The following is an 18,113-nucleotide window of genomic DNA, read 5'->3' as shown; positions in this document are numbered from 1 at the left end:
AAATAATATATATTTAAAATCCATACGTAAAAACATAAAAATTGTTATAGGTCTCTTTCTGACACATGCACACTCCACTATGAATAAGAATTAAAAAAAAACAGTATTGTCATCAAACTTTATCACAAATCCACATTTGTACATCTATAATCATGAGTTGAACAATTAGTTAATTTGATACAATACCAAAGCAAAAATAATCAAAAAACAACTATAATACCGCATACTAATAAGTAACACATAACAGAACCAAATTCTTGAATATTAAAACAAATTTCAACTAAAGCATTTAGTGAATATCAAATTAACTAATATCCCGCCCGTAGGGCGGGCCGACCCTAGTATATATATATTTGATTTTTTTTGTTATATTCCTTTCTGAGTAAGAATAATTACTCAAATATAAACACGTGAGTTATAATAAAAAGTCTTCCTTATTACTTTCATTACTAGGTCGTCACACCCTAAGGGCGAGAAGTTAGAAAAAACTATTTTATATAAATTTACATTATCTTATGAATCATTTTAGATTGAAAATAATATTATAAACAAAAATAAATAAATAAATTTCGGAGAACATGTTGTTATTTTTAATAAATATTTTTGGACTGAATTAAAATGACAATAACTTTTATTATTCTATGATAAACAATCTAATATAATAAGATTAATGATGTCCACGTATAATTATGCAATGATCATGCCAAAGAAATATGTTAAGGAAAAGCTTATATTATCTAAGCTAAAACAATCTTTTGTTAGTATGAGTAGCTTGGTATATGTATGTTTTAATTAAAATATGATAGTTTTATCCTAATGAAAGGCATACTTCAACTTCTTTGTCACTCTTTAAATTGAATACGGTCTATCGTTATTAAATAAGTTTAGAATTTATTAGATAGGTTTTACTATTAATTTAGAAGTCATTAATACTGTGGAAACTTGCGTTATGAATTAAAAATATATTTAAATTAAATGATAATATTGCATGTTTTTTTTTTATAGAATACATGTTCGTATGTAATAAATAGCTTATGCTGCAGATGTGTGTAATTATCTTGTATTAATACTTTGAAATGAAACCGTTTACCGTACAAAGAAAATCATTCAAAAAATTTCAAATATCAGAGTGTTCATTTATTCAAATAACTAAGTAGGAGTAATATATAATAATATGTTTGCGCTATTGTATGAAGAAAAAAGAAGAAGTTAGGAGCACTATTTATCGTGAAATATATAGATATTAAAAAATAAATTAACATAAATGGGTAAAACAAATAATTATAAGAGCACCATTTATCGTGAAATCATGGACATTAGAAAATAAATTGATGTAAATGGGTAAATCAAATAATTATTCCTATGTTTTTTTTTACTAAAACATTATTCATATGTTAAATGCTCAATATATGTATATCAAATTAGTGAATTCAATTTTGCATTCTCCATAATAATATTATACATTTTCTATTTACGTTCACTAATATACTATAAACCTATTGGTTCATCTAGTTTTTTTTGGTTTTTATGGCTATTTTACACATTAAATAAATAAAACATTTTATTGTATTTTCGACACATGTAAATCCAATTAAAATCATCATACTCGGTTCTATTGATTTACATTAATTTGTCATACCGGTATGATCAGATATAATATCAGCAATATCATAAGAGTTGTTTTTATGACGTATTCAAAAGACGAAGAACACGACATTATTTGTTTACTGAAATATAAAAGTAAACTGTTAAAAGTATTATTTTTAATTTGATCTAAAGCCCACACGACAATATTCCCGGAGATTTATGAGTATACCAAAAGCTCACACGACCTCCAACTCCAAATTAATGAAACACCGCGTTTTGGACGCAAACACGTGTCGGCTTCTCAAGAGTCAAATTAGTAATGTGTCCGCCTACGTAAACAACCTAGGAGGAAACCAAACTCAACTTTATATATAAAGATTATGTTCCAACTATAATAACAAGTCTTCTTCATCAAGACTATGTAAACACAAGCTTATGATTAATAAAATATGAAGTTATAAAAACAACATATGAGTTATGCACAACTGGACCTAAGTGTTGACAAAACTGTTTTTGTAACAAATCATTTTAGTTTACTGTTTGTTTTTTTTTGGTAAACATTTTAGTTTACTGTTTTTTCTCTAATGTGTATTCTAATGTCGCACAATTTTTTTTAAAAGAATATATACATTCAAAATCCTGTAACAAATTGTCAACACTAAATCTAGCTAATTGTAAATTGTGGACAATAATGATTTGTCTATTCCTAATAAGCAACATGTAGGTTTGGAGTGTACGAGTGTCTTATGAATGCTGAATATTCGTTTATGATATTGATCTAATAAGCAACTGGATAAGGGACTTGTCTTTTCAACAAAACGAATTGTGAGCACTAAGAAAAGAGGGAAGTGACTCTATATTCATTCTAACATATTCCCCAAGACTACAACTAGTAAGAAAAACTTCAGAATCACGATTTCACAAAAAAAAATATTATTATCATTTCTATATTGGTAAAGATCGTGAACCTGAGATATCGAATATCAAACAACTGTAGATTTTTTCCTCACAACTGTAGATTTTGAATTCTAGTTAGGGGAAAATCACACAAACAGTATGTTTACGGGTTAAAGTGATATAAATAAGAATGGCTTTACAAAGTTGCACAACATTTTTCTTTTGACTTTAAAAAGCTCTTTATATTAATGACTCGTAGGGATATAATCCCTTCAAAGAGGCAAAATTGCTTTAAAATGTGTTATTGTTATTTTTATCAAGATAATTCAGTACAAGAATTATTACAAAAAAAAAAATTACAACGGAATATCAAACAAATAGAAGATCACTGAACTTATTCATTTGGAAATAGCTCCGTGAAAAAGCTGGTCAAGCCAATTGATTCTCTTACTTATTTGGTAGCTCGGAACATTCCGCCTCAGAATCATCTGTGCAATATATAAATTTCTTGAGACTAAGATCGTACAAATTTTTTTATAGATTAACGATATTATTAGTGTATTCATCACACTGGAAGATATATATTGGGATAATCGGCACTTAAACTGTGGTTAAACATACCCAAAAACAGAAAATGGTATGCGATGTTCAGTTTTCTATTTCACCAATTGTTACTTTATGTTAATCTATCATCAATTTGGGTACCTAAATTTTTAGGTAGAATTATCTTTGTTGAAAAAGAAACAAGAACTGTGTTTAAACATAAATATGATTACTTGTTGCTGACTGTGGTTAACTACTAGTATTTTATTAGCTAACTAAAGATGAATACATCCATGAACTGTGGCAACTTTCATCCATCCCCACATATAAGCCTCTCGAATAGTAACTGTCGTGAACGTGATATTTGCTTCATCGAGTACGAATTTGGCCACTTACAACATCGAATATCCCAAAGATACCAAGCCTTATGACAACTTTTGAGTTTAATGTACTTGGACGATTTTCTTTTAGCAAGACATTTTAGTTTTTTTGCTTCTTTTTGTTTGTTTGTTTCCGTCATGTTACTCATGTATAACGTGATTTTGTTATGATTATTTGACATGTTCGAGGAAGAAGGAAAAAGGAAAGTGACACAACCGAAGGGCAGTGTCGTGATTAAAATATCAGTTTTTGTCCACTTGTCACACACATTTTGCTTTTTATAATGCAGCAAATACCATTACCAACCATACGCTTATCCAACCTTCAATCAACCCTCTCTCTCTTTCTTTCTTTCTTTGTTTCTCTCACTAACATTCCTCATGGAATATTCCGGCGACCACCGATTCGACGTGATTATCGTCGGAGCAGGAGTTATGGGAAGCTCTGCAGCGTACCAGCTGGCGAAAAGAGGCCACAAAACTCTCCTCCTCGAGCAGTTTGACTTCCTCCACCATCGTGGCTCTTCCCACGGCGAGTCACGTACCATACGCGCCACTTACCCGGAGGATTACTACTACACCATGGTTTCCGAGTCAGCTCAATTATGGGCTCAGGCTCAGTCCGAGATCGGTTACAAAGTCCATTTCCTAACTCAACAGTTCGACATGGGCCCTAAGGACCAGCAGAGCCTCCTCTCTGTTGTCGCCACGTGTCGTAAACACGGCTTAGCTCACAGGGTCATGGACTCAAAGACCGTGTCTGAATATTTCTCCGGGAGGATCAATATCCCGGAGAACTGGATCGGAGTCTCGACGGACCTTGGCGGAGTTATCAAACCGACCAAAGCGGTCTCTATGTTCCAGACCCTCGCGTTAAAGAACGGTGCCGTTTTGAGAGACAACACCAAAGTGGCTAACATAAATAAAGACGGTGAAAACGAGGGAGGGGTAATAGTCAGCACGGTGAAAGGAGAGAAGTTCCACGGTAAAAAGTGTATTGTTACTGCCGGTGCATGGATAGGTAAGCTGGTGAAAACGGTGGCCGGGATAGAGTTTCCGGTGGATCCGCTTGAGACGACGGTGTGTTACTGGAGAATCAAAGAAGGCCACGAGGACAAGTTCGCGATAGACTCAGAGTTTCCTACGTTCGCGTCCTACGGAGCTCCTTACGTGTATGGAACTCCGTCTCTGGAGTATCCGGGACTTATCAAAGTGGCGGTTCACGGTGGTTACCTGTGCGATCCAGATAAGAGGCCATGGGGACCGGGAGTGAAGCTAGAAGAGCTTAAAGAGTGGATCAAGGAGAGGTTTGGAGGGATGGTTGATACGGAAGGACCTGTAGCGACTCAGCTTTGCATGTACTCAATGACGCCAGATGAGGACTTTGTCATTGATTTTCTCGGTGGGGAGTTTGGGAAAGATGTGGTGGTCGGCGGCGGGTTTTCTGGTCATGGGTTTAAGATGGCGCCTGCGGTGGGGAGGATATTGGCGGAGCTGGCGACGGAGGGAGAAGCTGGAGGAGGAGTTGAGATGAAGCAGTTTAGTCTCCGGAGGTTTGAAGAGAATCCTAAAGGGAATGCCAAAGAGTATCCTGACCAGGTGATACTTGGTAGTTGCCTTTGAATAAAATTAGTATTGTTACATTTGGTTACAAAGTGTCAACTGTTGAATAAAAATAAAAGCTTGTTTAATTCAAAAAAAAAAAGCTTGTTGAAGAAGAAGAGTATAAAACTTTTATTATATGTGTTTCAAGTCTTTTTCAACTGCCACTTGCATACAGCACAATAGAACTTTATGCAGCGCCATTATATCAAATTATATCATTACTGCGCCATCACTCTGAGCTAGACAGTAACTTGACACCTCAGATTTAGGCAGCGAACATTCCAATGAAAGCCATCTAACTCATACGTGTTCGATCACAAGAAAGCCTGAAAGAAACAAACACAGTCTTTTATTAGACCAGAAACAATTCTAAACTACATGAGAACCGATGGACTAACCATAAACAACCAATCTGAAACTAAAAAATTACAAAGAACTTATTCACAGCTCCGCTGTAATATGTATCAGTGAACATCTACATGAATATGAGTAGCAGCCACTAATATTTTCGTTTTATTAAATTCTAATTCTTACCAACAACAAAAATAATGATATTCAAGTAGCTATAAGAAATTTGGGACCAAAAAGGCTACCATAATCACATCCTAATGACACGAACACCACACTTATATTTGAATCTACTTAGTTTTGGAAACCTGCAAAGAGAATGACAAAAGTATTATGTCATGAGCTTTATAGACTATAGATCAGTAAGACCTACAGTTTTGGCATATCATGGTTCATCCTGATGATTCCGTTCTCACAGTCATATATCCGTTTAAGACTCTCGATGATTCACTCCCTTTGAAGCAAAACTTTAAGAGAACCTCAACGAAAATAAAAACACAAACACACAACACGCAACACAAAACTTTACGTCTTTTCAAATGTTCACAAATCTAATGATAAAGACAACATATAGGGCTCCGAATGGGCTGCTCCATACAAAAAGGTTCTTTTCTTATTAATATCTACAGAATTAAGAATAGGCCTTGGCCTTGCGCCATTCTTCTGTATTCTGTATTACCTTTAATACGTTTTTATAGTTTTTTTTTGGACAACTAATATGTTTTTATATTATAGAATGTGTATTCTCCATTATCAATATGTTTTATGAATTTAAAACAATATCGTAGAACATATATAATACATATTTTTACCTTCATAAAACATATAAAATATAACACGAATTCTAAAATTTTTAAGAAAACGTAAAAGATAAAATTTTGGAAAGCAAATTTCTGGTAAAGTTTTTTCCAAAATCATGAACCAAGATTTCTCATTAACAGATTTTCTCTTTTTATCTGAATTGCTATTAAGAAATTAGTTAAAACATCATAGTACAGTTCTGAAATGAATAATAAATGAAACATGTATTATGTAAGAAATTCAAAATTTACAAGAAAAGGAGAAAAGGAGGTTCATCAAACAAATCAAAGAACAAGTTGTAAATGACAAAATAAATTAACATAATTTTTACTACTTCTGTGAATCCATAATTAGGGCAACCTTATTGGTTGATACTCAAATTGGGTATCTTAAACAAAAACTAGTCTTAATTTAATCTATTTTAATTTAATAATTAATAATGTTTTATTTATTAAGTAAATCCAATTAGAAATGGATATATGGTCATATGGAGTTCTTCTGTCCAAGAAAATCCAAATCTTAGAGCACCAGCATTAATGAATCTCCGGTTGGGGTTCATAATTTAAATTTTTTATTATTTTTTTATTTTTCGTTTGATTTTAAAAATAAAAAAATAAATAAATTGGCCAATAGCGGACCGACACGTGGCGTGGAGCCTGCTGAACAGTAACGACCCAGATTCATGCAGAAGGAACAAAACAGAGTCATTACTGTAGTATATTATAATATATATTTTTTCTCGGGACGCGTGTAAACTCCCCTCATGAGTCTTCAATGCTAGTTCTCTTAAAGTCACAACTCTGATAATCACACCCAGTATACCAATTCTAAGAGAGAGAAAACTCCAATGCACATGAATAGCAGAAACCAAAAAGAAACGATGACAGAAAATAAAACAAACAAATTCCACAAAGTCATATCCATTTATTATTTATATAAACGAATATCAAACAAATTATTTTGGAATTTACCAATAAAGCATACAAAATTATTTATTCCACATTACACGCAAATTACAATACTTAAAAGAAGCAGATTGTGATGATCAGCAACGAGAAGACAACAAAGATCACAATAGAGGACTAGCACGAGAAAGGGAGTGGCTGCAGGTGAAGCAACCGAGAGAACCCGGAGCCGCCGAAAATATGAAATGAGGCCAGGCTCCCCAATGAGAGATAGAATTTTTTGGTAATGACTAACCAGTAGAAGGGAGCATCGATGTGTTGACAAAATCTTATACTTTTAATGTTAATTGCTAAATTATAATTTTTTAATGAATATATTTAATTGAAAACTAAATTCAAATCGCTTGGCTATAATTATCAGGAAGATGACTTGATAATTGATATATAAATGTCTTTTTATCAGAAGTTGCAAGTCATTCTGATAAATCATCAGAAGAATCAAGAATGTGTTAGTGTAATAATAAAAGTATATGTTTAGGCTGTTCTGAATAGATTTTTATAATTAAAACGATAATAATTAACATAGAACTGTTATTTAAGTAATCATCTCATTTAACTTGTGAAAAATGTATCAAAATCTACCCTTGAATATATAGGAACATATGTGCAATCCTTTTCTTGTTAAATGTATCAAAATCTACATATGTGCAATCCTTTTCTTGTTAAATGTATCAAAATCTACATATGTGCAATCCTTTTCTTGCTGGCGAACATAAGGTTCTACAACTTCCATCTCCATTTCAAAGTCTAACTCTTGGGAACCAAACTGCAAAGTAATACTAGTAAACATGTAACTTTTCTTATTTCAAAGTTCGACACTACAAACGACACCCAAGGAGAACAGGTTGTCGGGTTGACTCAGAAGGCATATGTTTCAATAATGCTACTACTAGATTTTAAACTTTATTTTGCACTGACAATTATATTAAGTGTTTTTGGGGCACGATAAGATGAGTTAGGTATGGATCTTTAGGACATATGATATTTTGTGCAGATAAGAAAAATAATTAAAAGAGAGGGATGGTGGATGTTTAATGTATTCGTCGAAACAAAAGAATCAAATCCTCGACCAATAATCTTTCGTGATACGACTGGTGCTTCGGTATTATTTTAAATCAACTTCGCCCGCGCAATCAATCAGATAATTCTATTTTTACATCCAAATGCTTAGAAATTGATCATGTTACAAATTTACATAAGATGATAGTTAAGAATCGGGAAAAGTGGCACTCTCAGTGACGTTAATTTCTAGTCGTAGCGTGTCTTAGAACATATGATTATCGGAGGTATTTAGGTGGAGTTTGTTGGGATTGTACAGCTCATGTCCAAGTCTATATTGTCTGATTAATACGATATTGTCCACTTTGTATCGTAGAGACTGACTCGAATGAATTTGTTTTTGGATTTCATCTCAAAAAGTCTCGTACTAATTAGAGTTGGACATCTCTTTATATATTAGACACCCATTGTCTAATTCTCCAGTGTGAGACTTAGTTTAATATCTCACACTCTTCCCTTTAAACTAAAGACTATATTCATCTTGTGTTCCACAACTGACTTTCAGGATCTTCTGACTTGATCTCTGCCACATACCTCCCAATCCTAACTCGAAGGATATTTTGGTCTTCTTCCAGATTTCTTGTCAACTGCTCTGATACCAATTATTAGAATTATACAGTCCTGTCCAACTTTATATTGTCTGATTAATACGATATTGTCCACTTGGGCCTTAGAGGCTGGCCCGCATGAATTTGTTTTTTGGACTCCATCCCGAAAGGCCTCATACTAATTAAAGTGAACATCTCTTTATATATTAGGGCATCTCCAACCCTACTCTATTTTTTGACTCTAAAATAGAGTTTAGAGTAAAAATGCTCAAATTTCTCACTCTATAATAGAGTGATAATAGGTTTACTCCAAATATATAGTGACTTTTCTTTTGTTCATCACTCTATTTTTTACTCTAAAATAGAGTACCATTGGAGCAAACTTAAACTCTATTATAGAGTTATTCTATTTTAGAGTAAAAAATAGATGAAATCATTGGAGATAATCTTAGACACTTTTTGTCTAATTTTCCAAAGTGAGACTTAGTTTAATATCTCACAGAGTTCTCAAAAATTATTTGGATAACATAACTAAGTAAGTATCTCAAAATTGAGAATTTAGAACATTTCCAATGTACATTTCTATATCTTATTCTAAAATAGAAAATTGTATTATAGAGATGATTTTTTTTAATATATAATTTTATGATAAAATTTCTCTAATTCTAGGAAAAATATATAGGAATGGTACTTTGGCCTCTATATTTAGAATGGAAATAACATTTATATATATATTTTTTTTCTAAAAACCAAAAAACACTATTATAAAGACATATTGAATCAAACCTATTTTATAATATTTTTTCTATTTAAAAAAAATGTAGAGATAAATATAGAGGTAAGTTAGAGATAGTCTTATAACATCGTATGTAAAGTGAGGTTCTAAGTATAAAAAACTGATATATATATATATTAAATTAGTTTTGTCTTTAGAAAAAAAAAACTGGACACATGTCAATATAATTTCTCAAAAGTATTTTAGAACATCTTCATGAGTTCTAAAGGATATTAAAAACAGTTCTCATGTTAAAACTCACGAAACTGTTTAGATACTTTTATGATACATGTATTATTTTGAGTGGTTTATTTCGTCTTTTACAAAAGAAATCTCCAATATATTAATTGAAAAACATTACAACTTATTTTTGTAGATACATGTCAACACTAGGATGATTCTTAGAATCAGTAGATAAATAGGTTGGTTCATCTAATTATATAATAAGAGTTTTATTAAACTCACCATAAATTTATTATTAATTATTATTTCCTTAAATAAAAGTTACTAAAACTATTAATCCCATGGTAAATTTTTGTTATCAGTAATTTAATTTTTTTTCAATAAATTATACATATTACAAAAAAATCATGTGAGTAGAAAACATCATTTAATACATTAATATTAAAAATATACTATGTATGTTAATATCATTTAATTTTAATTATATATCCTATCAAATAGAAAAAAATATTGTTTGGATTAATAAAATTGATTTATATGTTCACACTAATTTTATTATCCTACTATATAAAAGCTACTAATTTTGAAGCTTCTTAGGAGTGCCACATAGGACAAAATATTTCCCACCAATCAAATTGCCACGTCATCGCAAATGTTTAGATGATGGGTCTCGAACTATCCAAATCCATCAAAATAGTGAGTCCATTGTATAACTTATAGCTACCTTTTCTTTAGCCTACTCGCCTCAGACGTCTCCAGCGACTCCAAATCTGTTCGTCTACCCAATTTCACCGGTGTAACTCCTACGACTACAACAATGGCACTTCAATGCTCCATTATAACTCATCAAGTGAAGACTCTTTGTACATCTCCACATCCCTCCTCTCAATCTCTTGCCCAGTTCCTTAAATTTGATTTGTCACAAAAGTCAGTGCATCAGATAGTTTTTGAAATTCAAGTAATACTAGGTGTTTTCCTGTACCATGTGCAATGATAATTTTTTTAAAGTTAAATTATATTTAAAATGAAATTTATTAATATTATATATTTTATTATTTTTGACTAATATTTAATATAAAGTTGATTATTTTTGAGACTATAATGTTTGCTATTGTGATCAACACATTTTTACAATACTCTGTTTGTATTTTTTTTATTAGTCATTTTCATGTTCTTTTTTTCTTTTTGGTAAAATGATTAAAAAAAAGAATGTAACTAAAATTAATCTTTCTGTTCTTGATCATTCACGTTATCTTCAAAGTTAATAACATGGCCAACGTAAATGATCGACGTTGAGATTTCAACTTTTTCTGATTTTTACTATTCTAATGTTTCAATATAATTTGAATATTCTATTTGTTTTATAATATAATGGTTTAAAAGTATTTTTTGTTTCACTATATAAATTGTTTTTATATTTCAATGCAACTTTATATTTATTGGATATTGTGTGACCAATTAAATTATGTAGATTACTGTGTAATTGATTAAATTTATATATTAAATGACAGTTTTCTAAAGTAATAGCTTTTAAATATTACATATTTTAATTAAAATTGATTACATTTTGAAACATGTAGAGTAATATATAAACTAACTCTATATAGATATGATGACAAAATTGTAAAGTGGTCTCATCTTGAATTTCTCTCATTCTGTGCATTCCTAATTGGGAAAAGATAATCAACATCTAATTTTATGTTACTCTCAGTATATTAGAAATAGTCGAACCGTAAACCAATTAAGAATGATGTAAGGAAGACATAAAGATGTATTTCCAGTTATCACAAATATAGAATCAATTGACAACAACTTAATTATGTCCAGCGTAGGACAACATAGAAGAGTTTTTATACCTTCTAATATTATAATATCTCACTATATTATTGGTTAAATCAGTTTTCTCTAGCACAAATACTCACTCTATTTTTAGAGTTTAAGCTTTTCTATCTGATGATATTAGTAATTTGATCCAGAAAAAAAGAAACGATTGAACTGTACATTATAATTGGAGAAAGAAAACAAACAAAAATCAACCGAAGACTTTTAAGGTATATGAAACAAAAATTGAAAATATCAATTCTCTGCAATTAAATAGTAATGCAATAAAATTGTAAAAATACAAAATAAAGCAAAAAAATACACAGAAAGAAAGATTTAGTAAAATAAAATCATTATATAATTTCCATAATTGATAGTGCTCAGCTACACTAACTGTCTAAATTTACAACATACACAGTTTTATTTACATCTTGAAACCTATTATCTAATTAAAATGATTCTAAAAAAAGTGACAGCACGAAGAGTTAAAAAATATACTATAAAATATAATACATAACGTTAAAAATATATTACCACTAATCACTAAGAAATCATGTTAGTAGTAACAAAAATGAAATGACAACACATTTATTAAAACCATAGAACGACACGCAATAAGGTGTTATTAAATATACAAATTACAAATTAAATATGCTCAACGCAAACACACACAAAAATGAGACATCATATTTGAATATATTTAAATAAATAATTTTAAATATATTATATTCTACATAATTTTAAAATTACTTAAAAATAAACTAAATTATTAAAAAAAAAATTCAAATAAAACTAAAGCAATATTTTGTAACGTCAAAATAATAAATGAATAAAAAATATAGTATGCTAATAAAACAGATTTTAGATTTTAAAGACTTCTAATTCATGTAATATTACAAAATTCAAAATTTGTTTATTACAATTAATATTTTACATTAGATATATTAAAATAATATTCTAGATCGATATTGAATTGTCAGTTTTCAACTATTACACTTAAAAAAATATTATTAAGTACGTTTTTTTTTGAAAAGGAGGTTTTATATTTTAAGTAGGTTATTGGAGTATTTTTTATTTTCGTAAATTTATTCAAGATGAGATTCCGATCTTTTAAACTAATATAATTTGTGTTCTATACATAATTATATTTTTTTTACATAACTCTAAAATCTCGGACTTGATTCTTCATATTTTATTAGTTAATTGTGTTACATATAATAGAAATATTTACTTCAATCTAAAAATATAAAAAAAATCAAATTTAAAAATTAGTTATATATAATTTAATATATAAAAATTCACGTACAAATAAAAATGATAAATGTAACAAATTTAAATATATTATCCGCGCGTAGCGCGGGAAAAGGATCTAGTATATGTAATAGTTACTGACTTTTAGTTATTCAATATATATTTATTATTTCATAATATGTAAAAACATAAAATACATAAAAAAATTATATATATAATGTTCATTCTTTGCAAGGCGCGGATCTGAATCTAGTTAAATCATAAACCTAAATCATATCAAAAAATTGTTAAATGAATGTGAACTTCACTTCGTTATCTTTTAGGTGGGGGTTGCTCTTAACCTAATAGTTTATGTTTGAGTTCTTATGTCTCATCTTAATCTAATAATAGACTTTAATATCAAATATGCGGCTGATATGGACACACTGCTCTATGTTTTTGGTACAGATTTAACAAGTCTTATCAAGACGAGGAATTATCGTATGCGTTAACTGCTCGAACCATCAACATTTCAAGAGCATAAAGGCCCTCAAGAATGCTTCTGATATAAAAATTAGTTTATCTTCTATCGTATCTGTTTAATTTTAAATTATTAAAATAAATGAAATAATCATATTAACTATATAATAAAAATAGATTTTATCTATATGTTATATTTTGAATTTTTAAAAATGACTATAAATTATTAAAATTGTTAAAAGTTTCACATTCAAATTTTGTAATCCATAGTTTAAATTTTTTAATATGACAAAATACAAATGATTACAAAATTATATAAGTAAAAAGTCAAATTTAATTAATTATTAATATTAAAATATATATATATATATATATATATATATATATATATATATATATATATATATATATATATATATATCATTTTAAATTAAATTATGTACCATATAAAATACATAAATATTTTAATTTCGAAATTTACTTAGAAATTATTTTTTGATAAAAACTTTGTACAAACATTGACAACTTAATCTTAACAAAATTATAAATTACTCAAACTATTAATCCCACAGTGAAGTTTTGTTATCAGTAATTTAAATTTTTGCTATAAAAGATACAAGTGATCAAAAAAAGTTTGAGTAAAAAGCATTATTTAATAGACATTAATATTAAAAATATACTATATTTGTTAATATCATTTAAATTTAATTATATATTCTATCAAATAAAAATAATTATTGTTTGGATTAATAAATTTAATTTTTATTTTCACAATAATTTAATTATATATGTAATAGTTACTGACTTTTAATTATTCAACATATATATATACATATATACATTGTTTCATAATATGTAAAAACATAAAATATAATATATATATATATATATATATATATATAATGTTCATTCCGCGCAAGGCACAAGTTTTAATATAGTTATAGTAGTATAAAAGATATCAAATCTACAAAGATCAAAATCACATACAAAAATCTGCAAGCGTAGAATCAAGATAAGAGGAAAAGTTATTTTCCTAGAGCTAAGCAGAAAAGTAAATATGCATATATAAACAATGGAAAGACATTTGGCATCAAAAAAATTCACAAAAAAATCAGACCACAAATGTAAATAATTAGGTGTTTTTCTTCTTACGAAAATACTTCATAAGCAAACATGATAATTTATTAATATTCTCAAAAAGTTTAAATTAAACATCAAATCATTTACATATGACAAAGTTTTCATCAATATATATATTTTTATTGTGTTGAAAATTTTAAAATACTTACATATTAAAAACACTCACATATTGAAGACATCGTTCTATGGAACTCAACTTCACAGCGCATGAGTATGTCTTTTAGAAGCTCTTATATTTTGGTTTCTAATCACTTTATTTGCAGGTTTCGTTCCAGCTTCTTTGTGACGTTGTCTCCATTCAACCGTGCGTTTTAGTATCGAGTTTGTCCTTGTTGTATGGTTAGGTTGTTGTGTGTTTAGGTCTCAAGTATTGTTGTAGTGAGTTAAACAGTAAGGAGGAAGCATAAGCTTATCTCTCCCACCCACGGAGCTGGCTCTTACGCATGGTAACATGGACATTTGTCATAGGTCTATGGTCTATAATTTTGTGTGTGTTGTTTTGAAGGTCCATTCAATCTGTTAAAATTATCAAAAAAATTCATAATTAAGTAAACTGAATTTACTTATTAAAACAAAACAATAAAAAATCTTTATTTTTGTAATTAGTTTTGAAATACTTTTTACTTGTTTCAAATCTTAGAGCTCAAGTTAAAATATAGAAAATAGTTATAAAAGGGTCTATATTACGTATTTCTTCCAAGACTATTATATTAGTTAAGACGGCACTGCTACCATATTAATCGGTACCAGCTGAGGATCATGGATGTCGGATCTAAAGTTAGGAGTTATGATAAGCGGCTTGTATGTGTTGTCTTTTTTCAGATTTGGGTTCGGGGTTTAACGAAGTAACTAGATTTTGACCCGCGCTTCAAAAGCGCGGATTATTTTGGATGATACACAAATTTTGATATGAAATAGTATTTAGTGATGTTGTACATTATTATGTTAGAAAGTCGTATTATATCGAAGAGAATTTTTAAATTTTGTATAATTTATGAATTAGTTTACAGATTCAAATTTTGTATGGATCCATGACAAAGTACCTATTGGGTAGTTTTTGGACCGCAAGTTTTTATCGAGTCCATGTCTTATTCGAGATCCAATCGAGTATCCAAAATAGTTTTTATTTATTAGGTATATTTTAATATTTTGAATATGTTTTTGAAATTACGGATAATTTTAAATTTTCATGTTTAGATTTTTGTTATAGTTTCGGGTTTAGGTAAAATTTTATTTACAAAAAATTGCATTTTGATATAAATTTACGTATTTGTTTTTTGTTTTTGGTTTTCGGATCAGATTTTGAGGTAAAATTTTAGGTCTTTTTAGATATTTTAATATTTTGGATATTTGTTTGAGTTTTCAGGTATGTTTTTGTGTCAAGTATCTTTTGGGTTTTCGTGTACTTTTTAAATTTTTTTGGATATTTCAAATCTTTTTGGGTTTACAATATTATAACCGATCAGACCCGTTATGTATCCAAAAGTTAGAGTTATTTACATGTATTTGAATTATGGATTCGGACCTGAAAGAAACCAACCTAAACCCTAAACCAAATGTTTTCAAATACCTAACTGGGTCCAAATGTCTAGGACTTTAAGGATTTATACCCAAAATGAACCGATCTGTTCCAAATCCGAATATTCGATGCCTATATTTCTTATATTTTATGTGCATTTTATAGTAGTTACATTTGTTAAGTTTATGAGAACCAAGATTAATTAGAAGATTTTTGGCTAATTTAAAAATATAGATTTATAGGGTTTTAAATAGTTTCTAAACTTATATTAAGTAACAAAATTTATTATAAATATTTTTAGTTTTAGTTAATTTCCGTACCTATTCCCCAAAATTGTTAGATTAATGATTTTACTATTATGATTTTGTTTTCATATCATACTATGTGCTTTGTTATTGTGCTTCTTTATTTAAACTCTAAGAAATAATGTAATATCTTAAGTACATATGTTATAACATAAATCAATTAGTTTCGTGAGCTGCTAGTGTTTGGCCGTAGTGTTTGTTTTAAATCGATTAGTAAGAACAATTAACATAATCAACTTAGTGTGTTCCTTATAAATTAGAGATATTTTGATTGATTAAAGCAAATATTAAATAAAACATATTATTAATGAATGGGTCCAACAACCTTGTATAAGTAGATTTTTTTAAAATCTTTCCTTTTTAATAGTATAGATTCTACCGTGTATCCTTTGGAAATGTAGAGAAACAGTTCTATGTCGTAAAATATTTGAATCACTATTTTGGACGTACAACTTATGTTCAATTGGGTCGATAAATGAAATTGTTTTTTTAAGTAAGGGGAAAATAGGCACAGAAAAAATGGTTTTAATAATTTGTTAAATCAGAAATAACAAAAGAAGTAGACGTGCACGACAATCATATATAAGTCGGTCGGGTCAACTATTCCCACGTAACCAATTTATAATGCATTCCGTTGACAAATATATCAAAATGTTTCACTCCACTTTCAACACTCTAGGGTCTGTTTTGCCCACATAAAACGTCAGATGGTTGATGTTCTAATTAGGTCAACTGTATACTTTCTACAAGTGTAAAACTTATAAATCTTTAATAAAGTACCTTTCAATTTAAAAGCAAATTGATAAAATTTGAATCAAGTTAACAACCATTGCACTCCGTCTGTTTTATATTATAAATAATTTAATGATATTTTTGTTTCAAAACATAAGTAGCTTTCATATTTTTAGATATTTTTTTTATATTTATTAAATATAGTATAACCAATCAAATTATATAGACTTTTTTTTTTTGAAACTTAATTATATAGACTTATTTGTTATTAGTTCAATTATATCTAATATATACATTAAGTGAAAATTAAAAAAAAAATACTTTCTCTATTCTTAAATATAAGATATTTTAGCTGAAGCACATATATTAAAAATATATTTTTTTATTCAAAAACATCATTAAAATTATAAACTAAATGTACTCAATCAATTCAAAAGAGACTATAAAATATGATTGATTTCACAACTTTTGATAAGTTAAAATTTATCGAAAATATTTTAAAACATTTTCTATATTAGAATATCAAAAATCCTAAAAATATTTTATATTTCAAAACGGAGAGAGTAATAACTTCTAAAATCTTTTTATTTTTAGTTAAAACTATTTACATCATTCATTCATGAAACACAGCGGTTAGTATATAGCCTAGAATTTTCTTATTAACATGCACATTTCCTTACAAAAAAGTTAAAAAAAAAAGAGATGTAAAATATCAATATTTTAAATATTTCACAGATTTTATGTACGAATAAGATAACGTTCATTTATTTATGCACTGGGATGCTAGAGCTAGAGCTCTTACTGGCTCAACTTTGTTATGTCCTTAATTTATCTTAAATTATGGTTGGGTATGGATGAATGAATGATTACAGTTTAAGCTTAAACCTTGATTCTTGTTTTAATAAATGTGGATGTTCTCTGTTTTGGTTCCTGACAATAGTGTTTATTCTGGTTCTCATATGAAGATCCAAGTGGTTTTAACTGTGTTGCGGTATGACTGGAGCGAATGGAAATACCAGCTTATAGTTATGTGAGCTTTGAAGTCTATGTTAAATTGGTTCTTTGGATAAAAATTTACTTCAAGTCCGTAAACAAAATTCCTTGACATGGAAATTGTTTCCGTGTAGTTTAAAAACTGACGCGTTTTTCTCCAATGGTTGTTATCATCAGGATTTCCGCTTTAGTTTTTCTCTAT

At 28.7% G+C, this 18,113-nt stretch overlaps 1 protein-coding gene across 1 annotated transcript; it reads left to right on the top strand.

The window, feature by feature from the left end:
• The first annotated feature begins 3,679 nt into the window (after positions 1 to 3,679).
• Positions 3,680 to 5,164, top strand: LOC106446673 (probable sarcosine oxidase). The gene has a single exon (XM_013888449.3). The coding sequence runs from the start codon at positions 3,789 to 3,791 to the stop codon at positions 5,028 to 5,030; it is 1,242 nt and encodes a 413-aa protein (XP_013743903.2). The 5' UTR covers positions 3,680 to 3,788; the 3' UTR covers positions 5,031 to 5,164.
• Positions 5,165 to 18,113: the final 12,949 nt, after the last annotated feature.

Source organism: Brassica napus, chromosome A4, assembly GCF_020379485.1.
Source record: "Brassica napus cultivar Da-Ae chromosome A4, Da-Ae, whole genome shotgun sequence".
Lineage (NCBI taxonomy): Eukaryota > Viridiplantae > Streptophyta > Magnoliopsida > Brassicales > Brassicaceae > Brassica > Brassica napus.
Note: the sequence above shows the minus strand (reverse complement) of the source record. Positions and strands in the feature narration are given on the sequence as shown.

What these genes read in the sequence shown, in the direction of transcription:
- LOC106446673 (XM_013888449.3), top strand. Translation starts at nt 3,789, where the DNA reads ATGGAATATTCCGGCGACCACCGATTCGACGTGATTATCGTCGGAGCA.